General features: G+C 44.6%; 2 protein-coding genes across 3 annotated transcripts in view; one reads left to right on the top strand and one right to left on the bottom strand.

Annotated features, from left to right (window-relative positions):
- The window catches only part of form3 (formin 3), a 36,625-nt gene that overhangs the window by 17,674 nt on the left and 4,089 nt on the right, over positions 1-14,862 (top strand). The window contains exons 1-9 of one of the 2 annotated variants that reach the window (XM_002047181.4): positions 1,938-2,456; positions 2,516-2,956; positions 3,014-3,188; positions 8,415-8,448; positions 11,737-11,884; positions 12,580-13,559; positions 13,627-13,977; positions 14,046-14,425; positions 14,490-14,798. In XM_002047181.4, coding sequence (XP_002047217.2) covers positions 2,774-2,956; positions 3,014-3,188; positions 8,415-8,448; positions 11,737-11,884; positions 12,580-13,559; positions 13,627-13,977; positions 14,046-14,425; positions 14,490-14,798 — 2,560 coding nt within the window. In that variant the 5' untranslated portion in view covers positions 1,938-2,456; positions 2,516-2,773. Of the gene's footprint in view, positions 1-1,937; positions 2,457-2,515; positions 2,957-3,013; positions 3,189-8,414; positions 8,449-11,736; positions 11,885-12,579; positions 13,560-13,626; positions 13,978-14,045; positions 14,426-14,489; positions 14,799-14,862 lie in introns of those variants that run through there. The other variant, XM_015175243.3, reaches the window with a different exon arrangement.
- Positions 6,548-7,946, bottom strand: LOC6623033 (thrombin-like enzyme AhV_TL-I). The gene is made up of 3 exons (XM_002047182.4): positions 7,659-7,946; positions 7,316-7,592; positions 6,548-7,250 (listed from the first exon to the last, which is right to left on the bottom strand). The coding sequence occupies exons 1-3, from the start codon at positions 7,919-7,921 to the stop codon at positions 6,867-6,869; spliced, it is 924 nt and encodes a 307-aa protein (XP_002047218.1). The 5' UTR covers positions 7,922-7,946; the 3' UTR covers positions 6,548-6,866.

Here is a 14,862-nt window from a genome sequence, read left to right as displayed (position 1 = left end):
TTACAATCTCAGCGCCTGCCAATTTGTATGTGTGTGTGTCTGCGAGTGTGTGTGTGTGTGTGTGTGTGTGGTTGACATTTTATAGACGGGCGACGGCGACACCGAGTCGCCACCTGTCGCCCGCTTGTTGGCCAGGGGCGGAATTGCAGGAGACAACTCCAATATGACAAAGCCATTTGCGCCTGTCAACGCCCCGCAATTGTCGCCAGTCGTGCCTTAAGCCAAGATAAATGAGCCGAGGCTAAAACTCCAAAAAAAAAAAACAAACTTCGCAACAAACCAAATACAGAACCGACAAAAGAAAAGAACTTTGCACCTTTGACAAAATTCTAATTAGCCTCTCGCGAGAGTTCATTAACATTTTAGTTGACATTTTGTGACTGTGCGTGTGTTTGTGTATGTGTGTGTTTGTTTGTGTGTGTGTGTGTGTGTGGGTACTCTTCCCAAGCCGTTTCCGTTTGGGTTCGTGCTGCCAACTCTGTTTACAATTCAATTAAACTCGCATATTTCGTTGCTCTGCTTTGCATAAAACAAATTGACAATAAATATTCCTGCAATATTGCCACATTTGACTAGTGAACTACGTCTCCGGGCCTAATGGAACCGGTTTGACCGATAAGCATTTTATTTATCGGTCTATAAAACGCGCATATATAGCTCTATATATATAGAGAGAGAGGAAGAGAGTGGGGGAGGGGGAGATAGAGAGAGCGAGAGCGAGCATCGGCTGCTGTGCGGGTGTTGTGCTAAATTGACGTGCCTATTAGTTGATACCAAATTTAAGTAGCTTAACTACACTGTGCAACATAATTCTGAATAGTGTTGGCAACTGTTTTATTACCTAATTTATAAGCGTCTTCATTGTAAATAGCCTAACATTAAAAGCATATCCCTATAAGCTACACAACATAACTAGACTAGACTCTTTTTTCATAGTCTTACGCTTGGCAGGGATAAATAGATATTACTCGATTCCATTGCCTAATAAATCCAATTCTATTTGATAGTTTACTTTGAACCAAACCTTAAATCAAGGTACTAGTTAAAAAGGCGAGCCGAAACTCTAAACAAAGCATATTTCTTTACAAAAAGGTTTTGGCTAGAAATAAAAAACTTTTAGAGGGAAACTAGCTTTAAAGAATAAATAACTAATGTATGAAAAGTTGTAGGTCTTTCAATATTTGCTATAGAAGGGGCAAATGTTAATATAAAAAAACGAAACTGTTCCCTAAAAACATTGGGAACCAAATGACAAAGTAAGTCTAAAGACTAAGCCAGGAAGTGTAGAGAAACAAGCTTTTGCTAAGAGCCCAAAGGCAGATAGTTGGCAAGGAAACTTAGTTTTGGTTTACAGCCCCGTTCCAAATGAGCATTTAAATGGCACATTAGTTTATATCTATAAAACCCTATTAAATTTCAAATTGTATTTGTTGCTTTCAAACACTTCTGTTGAATCCAGTTGTGTAGCAGAGTGTAAGCTTTTAAATATTCATTAGAATTTCAATTAGAAAGACTGCCAAAGAATATGTCAGAAAAATCGCAAAATTGCGTTTTGATTGAGAACTTGTTTTTTTTTTCTTCAGAATGTTGTATCTGATTTTCAAAGGTATATTGTCAGGTATGGGATTATCGGATACGTTCGCAGCCGAGCACTTGCGATATCAAATTGGCATATCTAAAGGATGTCATGTTATAAAACCTGTCCATTTATATCTTTATGACATTTTATTCGATTACATTAGCGACGCAGTTTCAAACGTCAAGCGCGGAAAAAAAAAAACAAAACAATATTGTTATAATAATAAATTAAAACATGAGCATTTAGCGCATATACAAATTATAATTTCAAATAGCGCAAAGTGCCACTTGAGACTTTTAACAAAAATGTCAAACATTTTATCGGGCTTTTTTGTTTGTTGTCGCTTTTGTTGTTGTTGCTTTTGTTGTTTGAAATTGTTGTTGTTTAATATGCGAGAACTTAAATGGCGGGCTTTGTCGGCGATTTGTGCACTTTTCGACGGTTTCATTTGGCAACTAATCGAAGGCGTCGCATGCTTTAAGTGTAAACAAATTAACAAGATCATTTACCATAATTGAGATGCCGATCTCGAAGGCGGAACCTCGACTTGGATTGGAGAACGGCCCATTCCAGCGGCTGCCAGCTTTGATCTTGGCTTACATTTCGGTTTCTTTTTTGTCTTTTTGACCGTCAAAATTGCAGTTGAGCAATCAAAACAATTCTCTCCACTCGGCAGCGCCCTCTGGCGGCGCATTAACCAAACTGAATTTATAGAATTTACAGCCCAGCAGAAGTCAAGATCATAAATTAATTAAGAGCGCTGCACGGACGGCATTTCAAATAGACAAAATATGGGACACTGGCTGACAGGGCCGGGGGCCGGGGCCAGGCTTTCGACCCACAATTGATTGGCCCAATACCAAAGGGTGCACCCCAAGTATCTAATGCAATCAGAGTATGATTTTTCATGGGCAACGCTTTTCATCTACTTTACAGATTCAGCGCACGACGAGAGAGGCGTTCGGCATGACGGAAACTGCTTAGGTATTCACTGCGGCGATCGGCACCCAAGTCTCAGTCGCAATCGCAGTCCCAGCCCCAGTCCCAGTCCAAGTCCAAGAACTGAGAACCTTTGTAACTGGCCGCTACAAATCAATTCATCGAACTGCGTGACAAACTGCGAGCAATCGTACCCTATCAACAAGCCTCACACCCCGCCCCTCCCACACCCACCCCACCGAATATAGGAGCAATATGGACTCACGCATCGGCCTGGATTACATAGTCGAAAATCGTGACTACATTGCCAAGTTGGGCTCTGCCCTAGACACGCAGAATGCGACGGTCAAGAAGCAGGTCTTCGAGCTGCTGTCCGCGCTCTGCGCCTACAGCCCCGACGGCTATGCCCGTGCCATCGAAACTCTCGAGTTTTACAAGGTATAAACCAGCTATATGCACAACCTTCATATTATTTATAATTATATGCTTGTCTAGAATCTCAAAAAGGAACGTTATCGCTTCAAAATTGTCATCAACGAGCTGGAACTGTCCAGTGCTGCTCCAGCCCCACCGCTGGACTACCAAGCAACTCTGCTGGCCTTCATCAACTGCGTCATCATCTCGGAGCCAAAGCTGCAGGAGCGCATACGCATACGCAACGAGTTTATAGGTAAGCAGTTACCCTATTTCGCTCTATAGATATTATTCCTATAGATACTACACTATTTCCAACCACTTTAACAGACAAATTAGTTATCGATGATAAGGTGTGAGGCCCAAGTTCTTAAAGTTTCATATAGAGTCAAATAGGTATAGCTTTGGCCAACTATACGTAACTCAGGAACTGTAAGCTATAAGCTAGAATTCAAAAACTAGCTCTAGTGCTTAATAGATTTCTTCATTATTCTAAGTTGAAATGCTTATGATATATGGGTAACATGTCCGACATCTACCCTCCCAGACTTTACCATTTTATTGTTTACATTTTGTTTGGGTTCTGTTTTGTTTTCTGCCAATGCTGATAACCAAAAGCCATAACGATAAACACATTAGGCCAACCACAAAAAGTCATCAGCCGACCTCCTGTTGCCCCAGGTCCCCCCCCCACCTTTATGGAGTCAACTGTTTTGCCCCTTTTGCTTTGGCTGCTGTCTTCGATTTCACTGATTTGATTGATGTGCCCGCTGATCCGCTGACGGCGCCGCTGATCGACGCTGCCCTTGACCATATACCAAACACCCAATGCCCGGACGCAGTTGGTTAGCTGCATGTCACAGCCACGCCAGCGACCCTCGGGCCTCACAGAGCTATCGCGACGCTTTTGGCTCTGTGGGTCGTGGATAATGATAGTTTTGGCATCGGGTTTGCCATACAACAAATCACCAAATCGCCTTTGTCTCTTGACGCAATCCAATTGAGTAACCTTAGCACGTGCCAACGATTAGAGGTGCGTCTTTAATGTTTTCGACTGAAAAATGTCGCCTTAGCAACAGAAAATTGACTCGTGAATTGCCCATACTTAGAATAAAATTCACTATAAAACGTGACTAGGGCTATTCCAAAAGAGTTTATGGAATAAGCAATTGCTCGGCTAAAGCTGAACGCTATCAGACATTTCGTTTACTCTTAGAATTCCCAAGCAGTTAAGGTGCTAACCACATTTAAAGGCGAAGATCACCAAAAGAAATATTTTAATAAAAGAGTTATTTATGCATTTTGCTCAGCACATGTCAGTTGTGCCTCACCCCAACAATTTGGTAATAAAGTTATCCGCTCGCTTAAAATTTAAAATAATTAAAAATAATTTGAATATTCCCTGTCATGCTCATAAATATGATATTTTCAACATTTTTATATGCGCATGCTGCTTATTTTAGGGGTTATGCCTTGGTCTAACCCCAAGATACAAGAGTTCCCACTGCATTACGACAACAAATTGTTATTTAATTCTGACTGGTCGAGTTGTACTTAAGAGCTCTGCTATATCAACAACATAGACACATAGTTAAAATGTAATAAGTCGCCTTTTTCCAGTTGTTGACAAACAAGGGGCGCATTCACATCCTGTGCCCGACTGCCTCAGTGCCCTGCCCCAGCCCCTGGCCCTGCTCCCATTCGTAGGCCTGTGCAAAGTTCATGAACTGTGCCCGTGCCCGCCCCAACCCAACGACTACAGTCGCAGCCCCATTTCTGCTGAGCTGGAGGCAGTCGTCAACCCGCTTCTTATGACTTTGATTGAGCGCAGTTGTGCGTGCGCAGGCGCAGCGACAGCAGCACCAAATGTGGGGAGCACTCGCTGATGCATTGAATGATGGCTGCACTTGCCACGGGCTGCGGCAGAGGGGATCGCCTTTTTATTGTTCTTAATTAAAATAAATTGAGCTGCGCTTTTTCAGCATTACAAGAAAATAATAAAGCAGCAGTTTTGTCGCAGCGGCGACAAAAACGACAAAATCTCTACAGCAAAATGTAAGTCACGCACTGCACCTACCCAGCCCGTCTGTTCCCCATGTCATGGCTTGCTCTTAATAAAGGGGAGCTCGGGTTGACGGAACATTTCACACATGCAGTTGTTGGCATATCGACTTGAACACATTCCTCAGCGACACATTTGACAAGAAACGGCCGCGTTTTGTTTGGCAATGAGATGATGTATTCAGTTTCAAGGCTGTTGGCCCCCGTAGCACGCCGTGGCCCCGCCCCTGCCCCCCCTGCCACGGCCAGCATGTACCAATCTTTGAGTTTCCAGGAACGCCCCAACAACATGATAAATATTTGCATATATTCGATTCAAAGATTCATTCCGTGAAATTTGCTAATGCCACTTAAGTGTCCAATTATTGGATCAGTCTCTCTCGCTCTTTCGCTCTCTTCAGAACTAGAGATCTTGAGATCTTTGATACGGAATCCGTGCTCGATCCGGTCGAGAGTATTGCCATCATATCTGTTGTATGTCATCTGTCAAGTCCATCGCTGCCGGCTGTGCGGCGTTCATTGATTTATGCCCCATGATTTTCCACAATGGCACGCAAAGTTTTTCATAGTTTTGTTGTTGTTCTTGTTGTTGTTGTTGCTGTTGTGACCGCGCCATAAATTTATTTATTTAACAATTTTCTCATTTAGTTGGCTGGCAAATTTCAATTTCAATTGATTTATAAAGCGTCAACAGCTTAACAATCTACATATAGCCGAACAGACACAAAAAAAAAAAAAAAAAACCAAAAACAAATATTCAAATCGAATTGATTTTGATTTCAATTTTTGCTTTGTTTCTTATTCTACTATTTATTATTTTATTTTATTATTTATCTCTTTGTTGTGTGGCGTGCTATTAAACAATTAACTTTGGATTCTTGGGCGTGTTTGCAAATTCCTTGGCTGTAGGGCACAAAAAACAATCTGAAGCTGTTTTTTTGGAATCGGTTCTCCCGTTTCTCTAGTCGAGACCTCGACTTCCGAAAAACTGAAACAATGCTCCGGACAAAGAAACTTTAACACACACACACACACATTTTAATTGTGCGCCTTTTATGGTTTTCAATTTCAAATAAATAAAACGACAACGAAACAAAGTCGTAAAATAAAATTATGAACGTCAAGGCGCCAAATAAGGCGAACACAGGGTGGGCAGACTAACGGGTGTAATCGTGAATGGGGGCCAGGGGGAGGGGCAACACAGAAGCTACAACAACTTTCACAAGCATTTTTGTAATTAATTTTTTATTATATTCATTCATACACACACAACAAGTTAATATAAAACATATAAGTTTGTGCGCAAATAAATGCAGCAGGCGAAAATCAACAAAAACAAGCTTGACCGGAAGCGTGTCTTGAGGCGCATTGGGCGGGCAGACCGAGTCCCCAATACCCAGTGCCCAGTACCCAGTGACCAGTGACCAGTACCCAGTCAGCGGTGGGAGTTGGGCCAGTGGCGCAAGTTAAGACCAGATACGAAAATCTTGATAACTTGATGACAAACAAACTGGGCAGAGTTTACACGAGAAAACAAGCTGCTTAATACATGTTTTAACATGCAAACTTTGAGAAAATTAATGGATTCTGCCTAAATCCTACATAAAACAAGCTTGATAATGGATCAACAATTTATAGTATTTTACAACTTATCACTTGGGTCAAGACATCAAGGAATTAAGAATATTTGAGTGAATTTTAAACAAAAGTTGTTTATCTAAAAACGAAAATTCACACTACTTTCCTGGCATCCTTTCAACTAAGTATCTAAATGTTTGGCCAGTTCCAAGTCAGCTTTCTATAGCAAAGTTCAAAGAACAATAGGGTTTAATTAAAATAATAAATACACTAGTCTCAAAAAAAAAAAAAATAGCTAAAGGTTCAGATTAAAATGGAACTCCCCACACATACATAACAAAATCGAGGCGAAAAAGTAGACAGTCGGAGGGTTATACATCCGGCAGACATTGCTGTTCATGATTTCATCGATCCACTTCATGTGATACCAGACATCCGTATAGACGGAAGGCAACAGACTGTGGCCGCAGCCGACGTGATAGCTAGTCACGCCATAAACAGTTAGGTTAACCATAAGCGGATCACCGGCATCGCCCGGGCAGGGTTCTTCGTCTAGAGTGGAATTCAAGTTGCCGGCACACATCATTTCCGGCATGAAGGGATGTAGCAATCGCTGGCATATGACACGCTCCTGCAACATGACATCGATAAAGACAATTCTGGAAGCGAGAGGCCCGCCCTGCAAACAAGGATTGACATGATTGAAGATCAGCCCAATTTCGCAAAGACAAGTCTAGTGTGAACCTCATAGAGGCGCCCCCAGCCCATGACCTTGTAGAAAATACCAGTTGTGGGTGGCCCGCGCGGCAAATTCAAAATCCCAATGTGGCGATTGTCCGAGGGCAGCTTATGTTTCAACTTAATGAGCGCAATATTGTTCGTATTATACACTGTATAGTTTTCGGGCACAAATATCTTCTTGGCCGGCACATGCAGAGTCTGACGACGGACGATCTTTAAACGATTGGGGGTTCCAGCCACAATCAGTATCAATCGACTTCGGTGAACGATCTTGCGCTTGCTTTATGTAAAGAATTCCTGCTGGATGAGCGATTACTTTTCATATATCAAAATTCGATGTACCCACTCCATCACACACTTCGCGGAGGTTAGCACATATGTAAGCGATACTATGGAGCCGCCGCAGAAATGATTATCGCCAAAGAATGTGCGCGGCGTACGCGATCTGATGGACACCACATACTTGGCCAGCCCTTCATAGACATCGATGCTAAAGCTTGGTGTGGCCAGACGCCTCACACGCTTCTCACCTACCACAAATTGCTTGCCAAGCGCAGCTAATGACAATATTAGTAAAAGCTGTAAATCGAACAAATTTCTATACAACATGACAACAATACATTACACATACTTGACGTTGACTAAATGAGGGGGTGTGTGAACGATATAGCTTGTGTACCCTAGGGTATTACGAGGGTATTCAATTTGATTATATTCCTATGTCCTATGACCTAAGTCTACATAGGATATTTGAGGGTACCATTTTATTTACTATTGTTTTCTCTCACTCTCTCTCTTCCTTCCCCGCTCTCCCTCTACTTGTGTATCAACCTTTTCTAGTTCCTTCCTCTTTCCTTTCGTATGAAAGTAAAAGGCCTGTCTCACTCAATCACTTTTCATTTGTACATTTTATTTTATGAAAATCGCATAGAAGAGCGAATAGGCAACACTGTCTCACTTTATGTCTCTCCCTTCGTCACATTTCCAATCACTTTGATTTATTGTCAATCTACACTAATCTCACAATTTAAAGTAATACTCTTTTAGTAATATATAATATTCACTGAATCAACTTGTTATTCATATGTCGTTTTCTTTGCAGGCCTCAAAGTATTGCCGCTGCTAAACACTCTAAGGTGAGTTTAAGGTTTATAGCTCTAATAGCGCCAGAGGATGGCAAATGTGAGTCAAAGACATGGCCATGCTAGACCCACACAAGCGCAACTAACTATAAAACTTGTGCATTTTGCGCCATGTGTGTGTGTGTGTGTGTGCTGAATCGAGACAATTTATGCAATGTTTGTTAACTGAAACCCTGAAACACACCCACTACAACGACGACAACAACAACAACAGCAGCAACAGCAACAACAACGATTGGCAGTCGAGTCCAAATGAATATCGCAAACAATTTGAAACGTTTTGCCATTCCGATGTGAATACACTCGTACCCAGCATTCGATTTATGATGTCGAATATCCATTTTTGATTTGCATGCAATGCCTCAACTAGACAAGATCAAGGCCCAAGCGCAAAAAAATTCACATGGGCATGCAAAGTGGCGCCCCCTCTCCGCCACCCCCTCAACCCTTTGGCATGCCAGTGGTCGGGGCAGGTGCCATCATTAACGGCCGCTTAAGCGTGGTGGCCAAGTTTGGACGATTTGGACGCTTGTCAAACATCCATCAAAATTGGCAACGATGCGAACATTTAACGATTTTTTACTCGTTGTTTGTTTGGGACTTATGCAAATAATTTACGCCGGTTTTTTTTTTGTATTTTCTCGGAGTCTGTCAAGCAATTAATTCAATATTTAATTAGTCAACAATAAATCAATTAGTTAGCTGTAGCCCAACCGTTCCTCGCCGCCAGCCCGCCCTTCGCTCAAGCCGACAAAACTGGTTTATAAATTGGTTCGCCGAGTTGACAATAATAATTTGCCGCTTCGTATAAAACTAAAACAAATTCAATTAATTTTTCAAAAAGTTTAGCTCCAAAAATGTACAATAACAATATGCCCCCCCCCCCCCCCTGCCTTCCCCTACTGCCCTTGGTTTAGGCAGCTTCTTCAGCTCTCGTCCGAGACAAGATGCCTAATTGATTGTTCTATGCCATTTGTCTTGTGGCTGTGGCTGTGTCTGAGGCCAAGTGAAGCCCATCCATTTTGTCTTCTGGCAGTTGACAAGCCCCCTCCCCCCTGTCTTTACCCCCTACATGTGGCATTGTTATGAAAATTTGAAATGCGTAGTTTCTCGCGCTTTTTAATTTATTTCAAATATCAAATCGCTTTAAACGTTTTCATTGAGCCGAGCAGCGCTTTGATTTCAGCGCTCTACTCTCCCTGCCCCGGCTATGGTCCATGGGAGGGGTGCCATAGAGGTGCTATAAATAAACGGATATTCATTTGAGCTTTTTCGACTGCGTAGCTTGGAAGCTGTTTTATTTACTTAAGCGGCTTTTAATTGCTGTCTCTTTGAATGAGTTCTAATCAATCTTAAGTTGAGGCAATATTAAATAACATCGCTATTCTATACTGCCAAAAATCTATGCTCTGGGCATATAAAATTACGTTAAGGGGATCGAGCACAACAAGAAGCAAAATCTATGGCACGCCGAAGAGCAAATACCCTTGTGACTTAAAAGGCATAGCAAAGCAACAGCGAGTCATATATCTAACTAGTTCGATTTGCTACGCCCTTTTAAATATATTAGAAGAATAATAAAACTCGTAATTGCTGAATTTGGTGAAGATATTTTGAAAACCAGAAAGGTATTCCATATAAATTCTAATATGACAGATTCTTCCCATAGAACAACTGGTACAACTTTGTTAAAATGTTCTTATATGAAAGGAAAGATATCTATATATATCAAGATATCTATATAAAAAGTAGTTTTTCAGTCTATAAATCAATAATTGGCCGATTCTTCCTTTTATAGCCTGAAACATAAATAGGGACCTAAGCTAGCCCTATTATGATATTATTAGAACTGAGAGACTTTACAAAGTCGTAGACACAATAGAACGAAAAATAAGAGTGCGTTTCAAGATTTCCAAGTCTTTCGGCATTTTACAGATTCTGGAATAAATGTTAAATCTTTCAAGAAACTCAATAAGTAATCGGAAATGAAGATTTCTTCAACTCTTAACTTGGTTTGAATTTGATTGCCCAAATTGGGAAAATCTCTGCCTTTTTTTTCGATTCGGTTTCGTGTCTTTAATTTGCCGTGTTGGTTTGTTTAACTTCCTCAGCTGCGCGCTGTTTAGTTCTCTGTTTACCGTGGCTTTTCTTTCGCTTTCGGCACCCGCATTTCGTGGCAGCCCGGCAAAAAAAAAAAAAAAAACAAAAAACTTGCGTGATGTGCCAAAATAGAAATCGCTGGCAAAACAAAAACAAAACATTGAAACAGCCGATGATGTTGACGAAGTGTCTCGTCAAAATAAAAGAGACCCCAAGAAGAGTTGGCTAAGTTTTTGGACGCGACGGCTCTCCAGTTGCCAAGTCAGCTTTTCCATTTTTGGCTATGGAGAAATCAATGCGCGCGCAGCACGTGGCAAGGACAATGGCAACAAGAAGAACAACAACAACAGCAGCAGCAGCAGTAGTGAGCCGCTCTCTCTCGAGTCTTTTTGGCTCCGTTTGGTCTCTGCTCTGTCAGGCCGTGTCCTGCCGCGTCCTCGTTATTGCCATTTGCCTTGCTGCTGGCGGTTGACTCGTCGCGTTTCGCTTGCAACACGAGCGTCACGAGAATAACACAATTGAAAAGCAATTAAAAAAGCTGCCAGTCGATTTATGGATATCAATTGACACACACACACAACACCATAAAAGGAGCAAATCTGAACAGACAGACGAGACACACACGGCGCAAGGACACAACGGCCCGACAACAACTATCGAATATGGTTGCCACTGGCGGCTGCCTATAAACGGCGCCTCGCCTCGACTCGCTTTGTGATTGCCAAGGCTGCAACGTGGAGTCATCATCCGAGTCCGAGTCCGTGTCCGAGCTTGAGTGCGACATCGAGTCCGAGACCGCGACGACATTGCCGCTGCCCTCGCAGCTGCAGCGCCGAGTCACGTATTGTTGCGCGCTGTCCCGTTACAGCGGCGCCGCCTTGCAACTGGTGCAGAATCTCAAGTGAGTCTGTGTGCCACAGATGCCAAATCTGTGTAATATTTTGGCAACCTGCTGCGGTCACCCACTTGAACTGTTGCTGTGTGCCACCTATTGCCACTTGCCGCCCGGCTGTGCCATAAATCGAGCATGAACATCGCATAAATCACAAATCAATTAATCCGCACGGGCAAAACAAATTGCAAATCTCTAATTGACGCTTGAATAATGAGCCGGACGGAATTGCAATTAGCATTTTAGCCATTTAACCCATTATTGACCCATTTACCCATTCGCCATTGCAGGAAAGTCGCACAGAGTGTCTCCGATATCATCGTACAATTGGACGTATTCGTGGAGCAACAGGAATGCGACGAGGCCCAGAGCCTGCAGGCGCCCGATGGCATCAATCTCAACTCGCATCTTGATGTCTTCTACGCGATACTGCGACAGGTGAGTTAATTCTGATTAGCGCATTAACACCTATACACCGTCTGTCAGATGCGGCGTATACGTATTGCGTATTATTTATATGACACTTTTATGCATTTGCATATATGCATTTAATTGTGCATTAAGTATACAAGCCATATGCCCTCATGACTGTAGGTTTATGTGTGTGTGGGTCGAATCAGAGGGGGTGGTTAGGGGCTGGGCAGGGGCCTGCTAAGCCAAGGCTAGGCAATGCCAAATGCCAACCCGGACATTGCACGCGAACTGGAATAAATGTCAACCTGTCATACCAAGGAAATAAGTATCAGGCCCATAGATCGAGAGCTTATTAAATAATGTAAACTTTTGAAATGTTACCAAAAACACAGTGGTGCCAGCTAACGGCAAGATAACAAATGCAATTAAATAAGGAATTAAATGCATTTCGAAGGTATTTTTTAAGGTAAATGCCTTCACAGAGACAGGGTTCTTGGAACTGTTCGCCTTCCCATTATAGGGCCACTAAGCTTTAAACTCTATGACTTACCCCTTTCGCATCCAGATGTGGTAAGAACTGAGACTCTCAATTGTTTCCATAAGTCGTGGTATTTATATTCCTGCAATGATTGACATATATGAAAATACAAGTTTTGATTAATTTAATTAAATGTTGACTTACAAAATTCGCTCTCTAATACGCTTCTTCTCGCCGCCAGGTGGCCGACAAGCCGCAGGAGGGGCCCTTTCTTAGCATATTGCAGCATCTGCTGCGCATCGATTCGAAGGATCCGCTGAGCGACGTTATTTGGGACACCACCGAGCGGTTGGTGCATCGCGCCACACTGCTCGAGTCTCCGGATGATGCGGTGCGTCTGCAGCGCCATCAGAGCACACAAAAGTTCACCTGCCCCAATTGCCGGTCGGGTGATGCCAGCAGTCCAACAAGGAAGCCCTCACAGCCGCATGTGGTGGCGTCAAAGCCACCGCCTGCACCAGCTCCGCCGCCGCCGCCGCCACCCGCAACGATTACAGTTAATGGCGCTGCACCACCGCCGCCGCCTCCGCCCGTGCCGAATGGGAAGGCACTGCCGCTGCCGCCGCCACCGCCATCTTTGCGTCCGATCACGCCGCTGCCCGAAACGGCAGCGGCTGTGCTGTTGCCACAGCAGGATACGCCGGCGCCCAAGGCCAAAATGAAGACCATCAACTGGGGCAAGATTCCGGATAACAAGGTGCTGGGCAGGGAGAATATCTGGAGCAAGATGGCCAATGTGCACCGCGACAGCAACCAAACGGACATTGACTTCAACGAGATGGAGGGCCTCTTTTGCCAGCAGCCCACCAGCGGCGAGGGCTCACCCAAGCCCAGTCCGAAGATCGGCAAGCCGTCGTCGGGTAACGGTAAGGACACACTGGACCGCAAGGGCAAGAAGGAGAGCACAGAGATCACGCTGCTGGACGGCAAGCGCAGCCTGAACGTGAACATCTTCCTGCGTCAGTTCCGCAGCAGCAGCACGGACATCATCGAGCTGATACGACTTGGCGCGCACGAGGAGATTGGCGCCGAGCGACTGCTGGGATTGCTCAAAATACTGCCTGAGGTCGATGAGCTAGACATGCTGAAGAGCTTCAATGGTGACCGGTCGCGTCTGGGGAGTGCCGAGAAGTTTCTGCTGCAGCTGCTCGAGGTGCCCAAGTGAGTTGCCCAACCGAAATGTAATCCAAGCTTCTGCCTCATCAGCTTTTCCCTCTCTCCTACATAGCTACAAGCTGCGCATTGAGAGCATGCTGCTCAAGGAGGAGTTTGCCGCCAATATGGCCTATCTGGAGCCCTGCATCAATGCCATGCTCTATGCGGGCGATAATCTGCTCAACAACAAGGCGCTCCAGGAGGTGCTCTACATGGTCGTTGTGGCTGGCAATTTCCTCAATTCCGGCGGCTATGCAGGCAATGCGGCCGGCGTTAAGCTCTCTTCCCTGCAGAAGCTAACAGATATCCGGGCCAACAAGCCGGGCATGAATCTCATACACTTTGTGGCCCTTCAGGTGGAGCGCTGCAATCCGGAGCTACTGCAGTTCACCACGCAGCTGAATACCCTCGAAAATGCCAGCAAGTAAGTGGGGGGGAGGAATACCATCTCTTCGAGAGGCACACTCACAAGAGCACCTCCTTACTCCACAGAACCACCTCAGAGCAAATCAAGAGCGAGATTGGCACTCTGGAGACTCGGATCAGGAAGATTACAAGGCAAATTGAGCTGCCCGCCACGGATGCGGATATAAAGGAGCAGATGTCCGAGTTTCTGCTTGCCGCCGACTCGGAGATGGCGGTGCTTCAGGCGGGCATGAAGCAGGTGGATGTGTTGCGGCTCAAGTTGGCTGAATTCTTTTGCGAAGATGCGGCCACCTTCAAGCTGGAGGAGTGCTTCAAGATCTTTCAGAGCTTCTGTGATAAATTTAGGCAGGCCATCAAGGAGAACGAGCGACGCGTGCAGCAGGAGAAACTGGCGGAGGAGCGTAACAGAATCCGGATGGAGCAAATGGCCAAACGAACCAGGCAAGGTACGTATCTGTAGTCTATTATAATGGAATATTGTTTTTATTCCTTGATCCTTATCCTTTGCAGTGGGCCAAGCGGGCACGCCCGTCTCCGATTCCGACTCATTTCTGGGCGACAGCCTGTTCGATCCGCGCGCCAGCCCCGCGCTCAGCAGACGCCAGCTGGGCTCGGGTGAGATTAGCAACGGCTTCATACGGCTCGAGCAGGAGTACAGCGCCTCGCCAGACATCACACCCAATGGCAGTTTACGCCGGCGCCCCAGTCGCGTGCTAGCCGGCGAGGACGACCTCATGGAGTATCTGCGCAGCTCCACCGGACCACACGATGGCCCCGGCCACATCAGTCGCGAGCGCAAGGCCGCCTACGGCAGTCTGGGTAAGTGTTCCCGGTTTCTGTAGCTATTACTGCCGCTTTTCATAGCTGAATTTATCCATCTAAC

The sequence above is a fragment of the Drosophila virilis genome, chromosome 3 (assembly GCF_030788295.1).
Source record: "Drosophila virilis strain 15010-1051.87 chromosome 3, Dvir_AGI_RSII-ME, whole genome shotgun sequence".
NCBI lineage: Eukaryota > Metazoa > Arthropoda > Insecta > Diptera > Drosophilidae > Drosophila > Drosophila virilis.
Note: the sequence above shows the minus strand (reverse complement) of the source record. Positions and strands in the feature narration are given on the sequence as shown.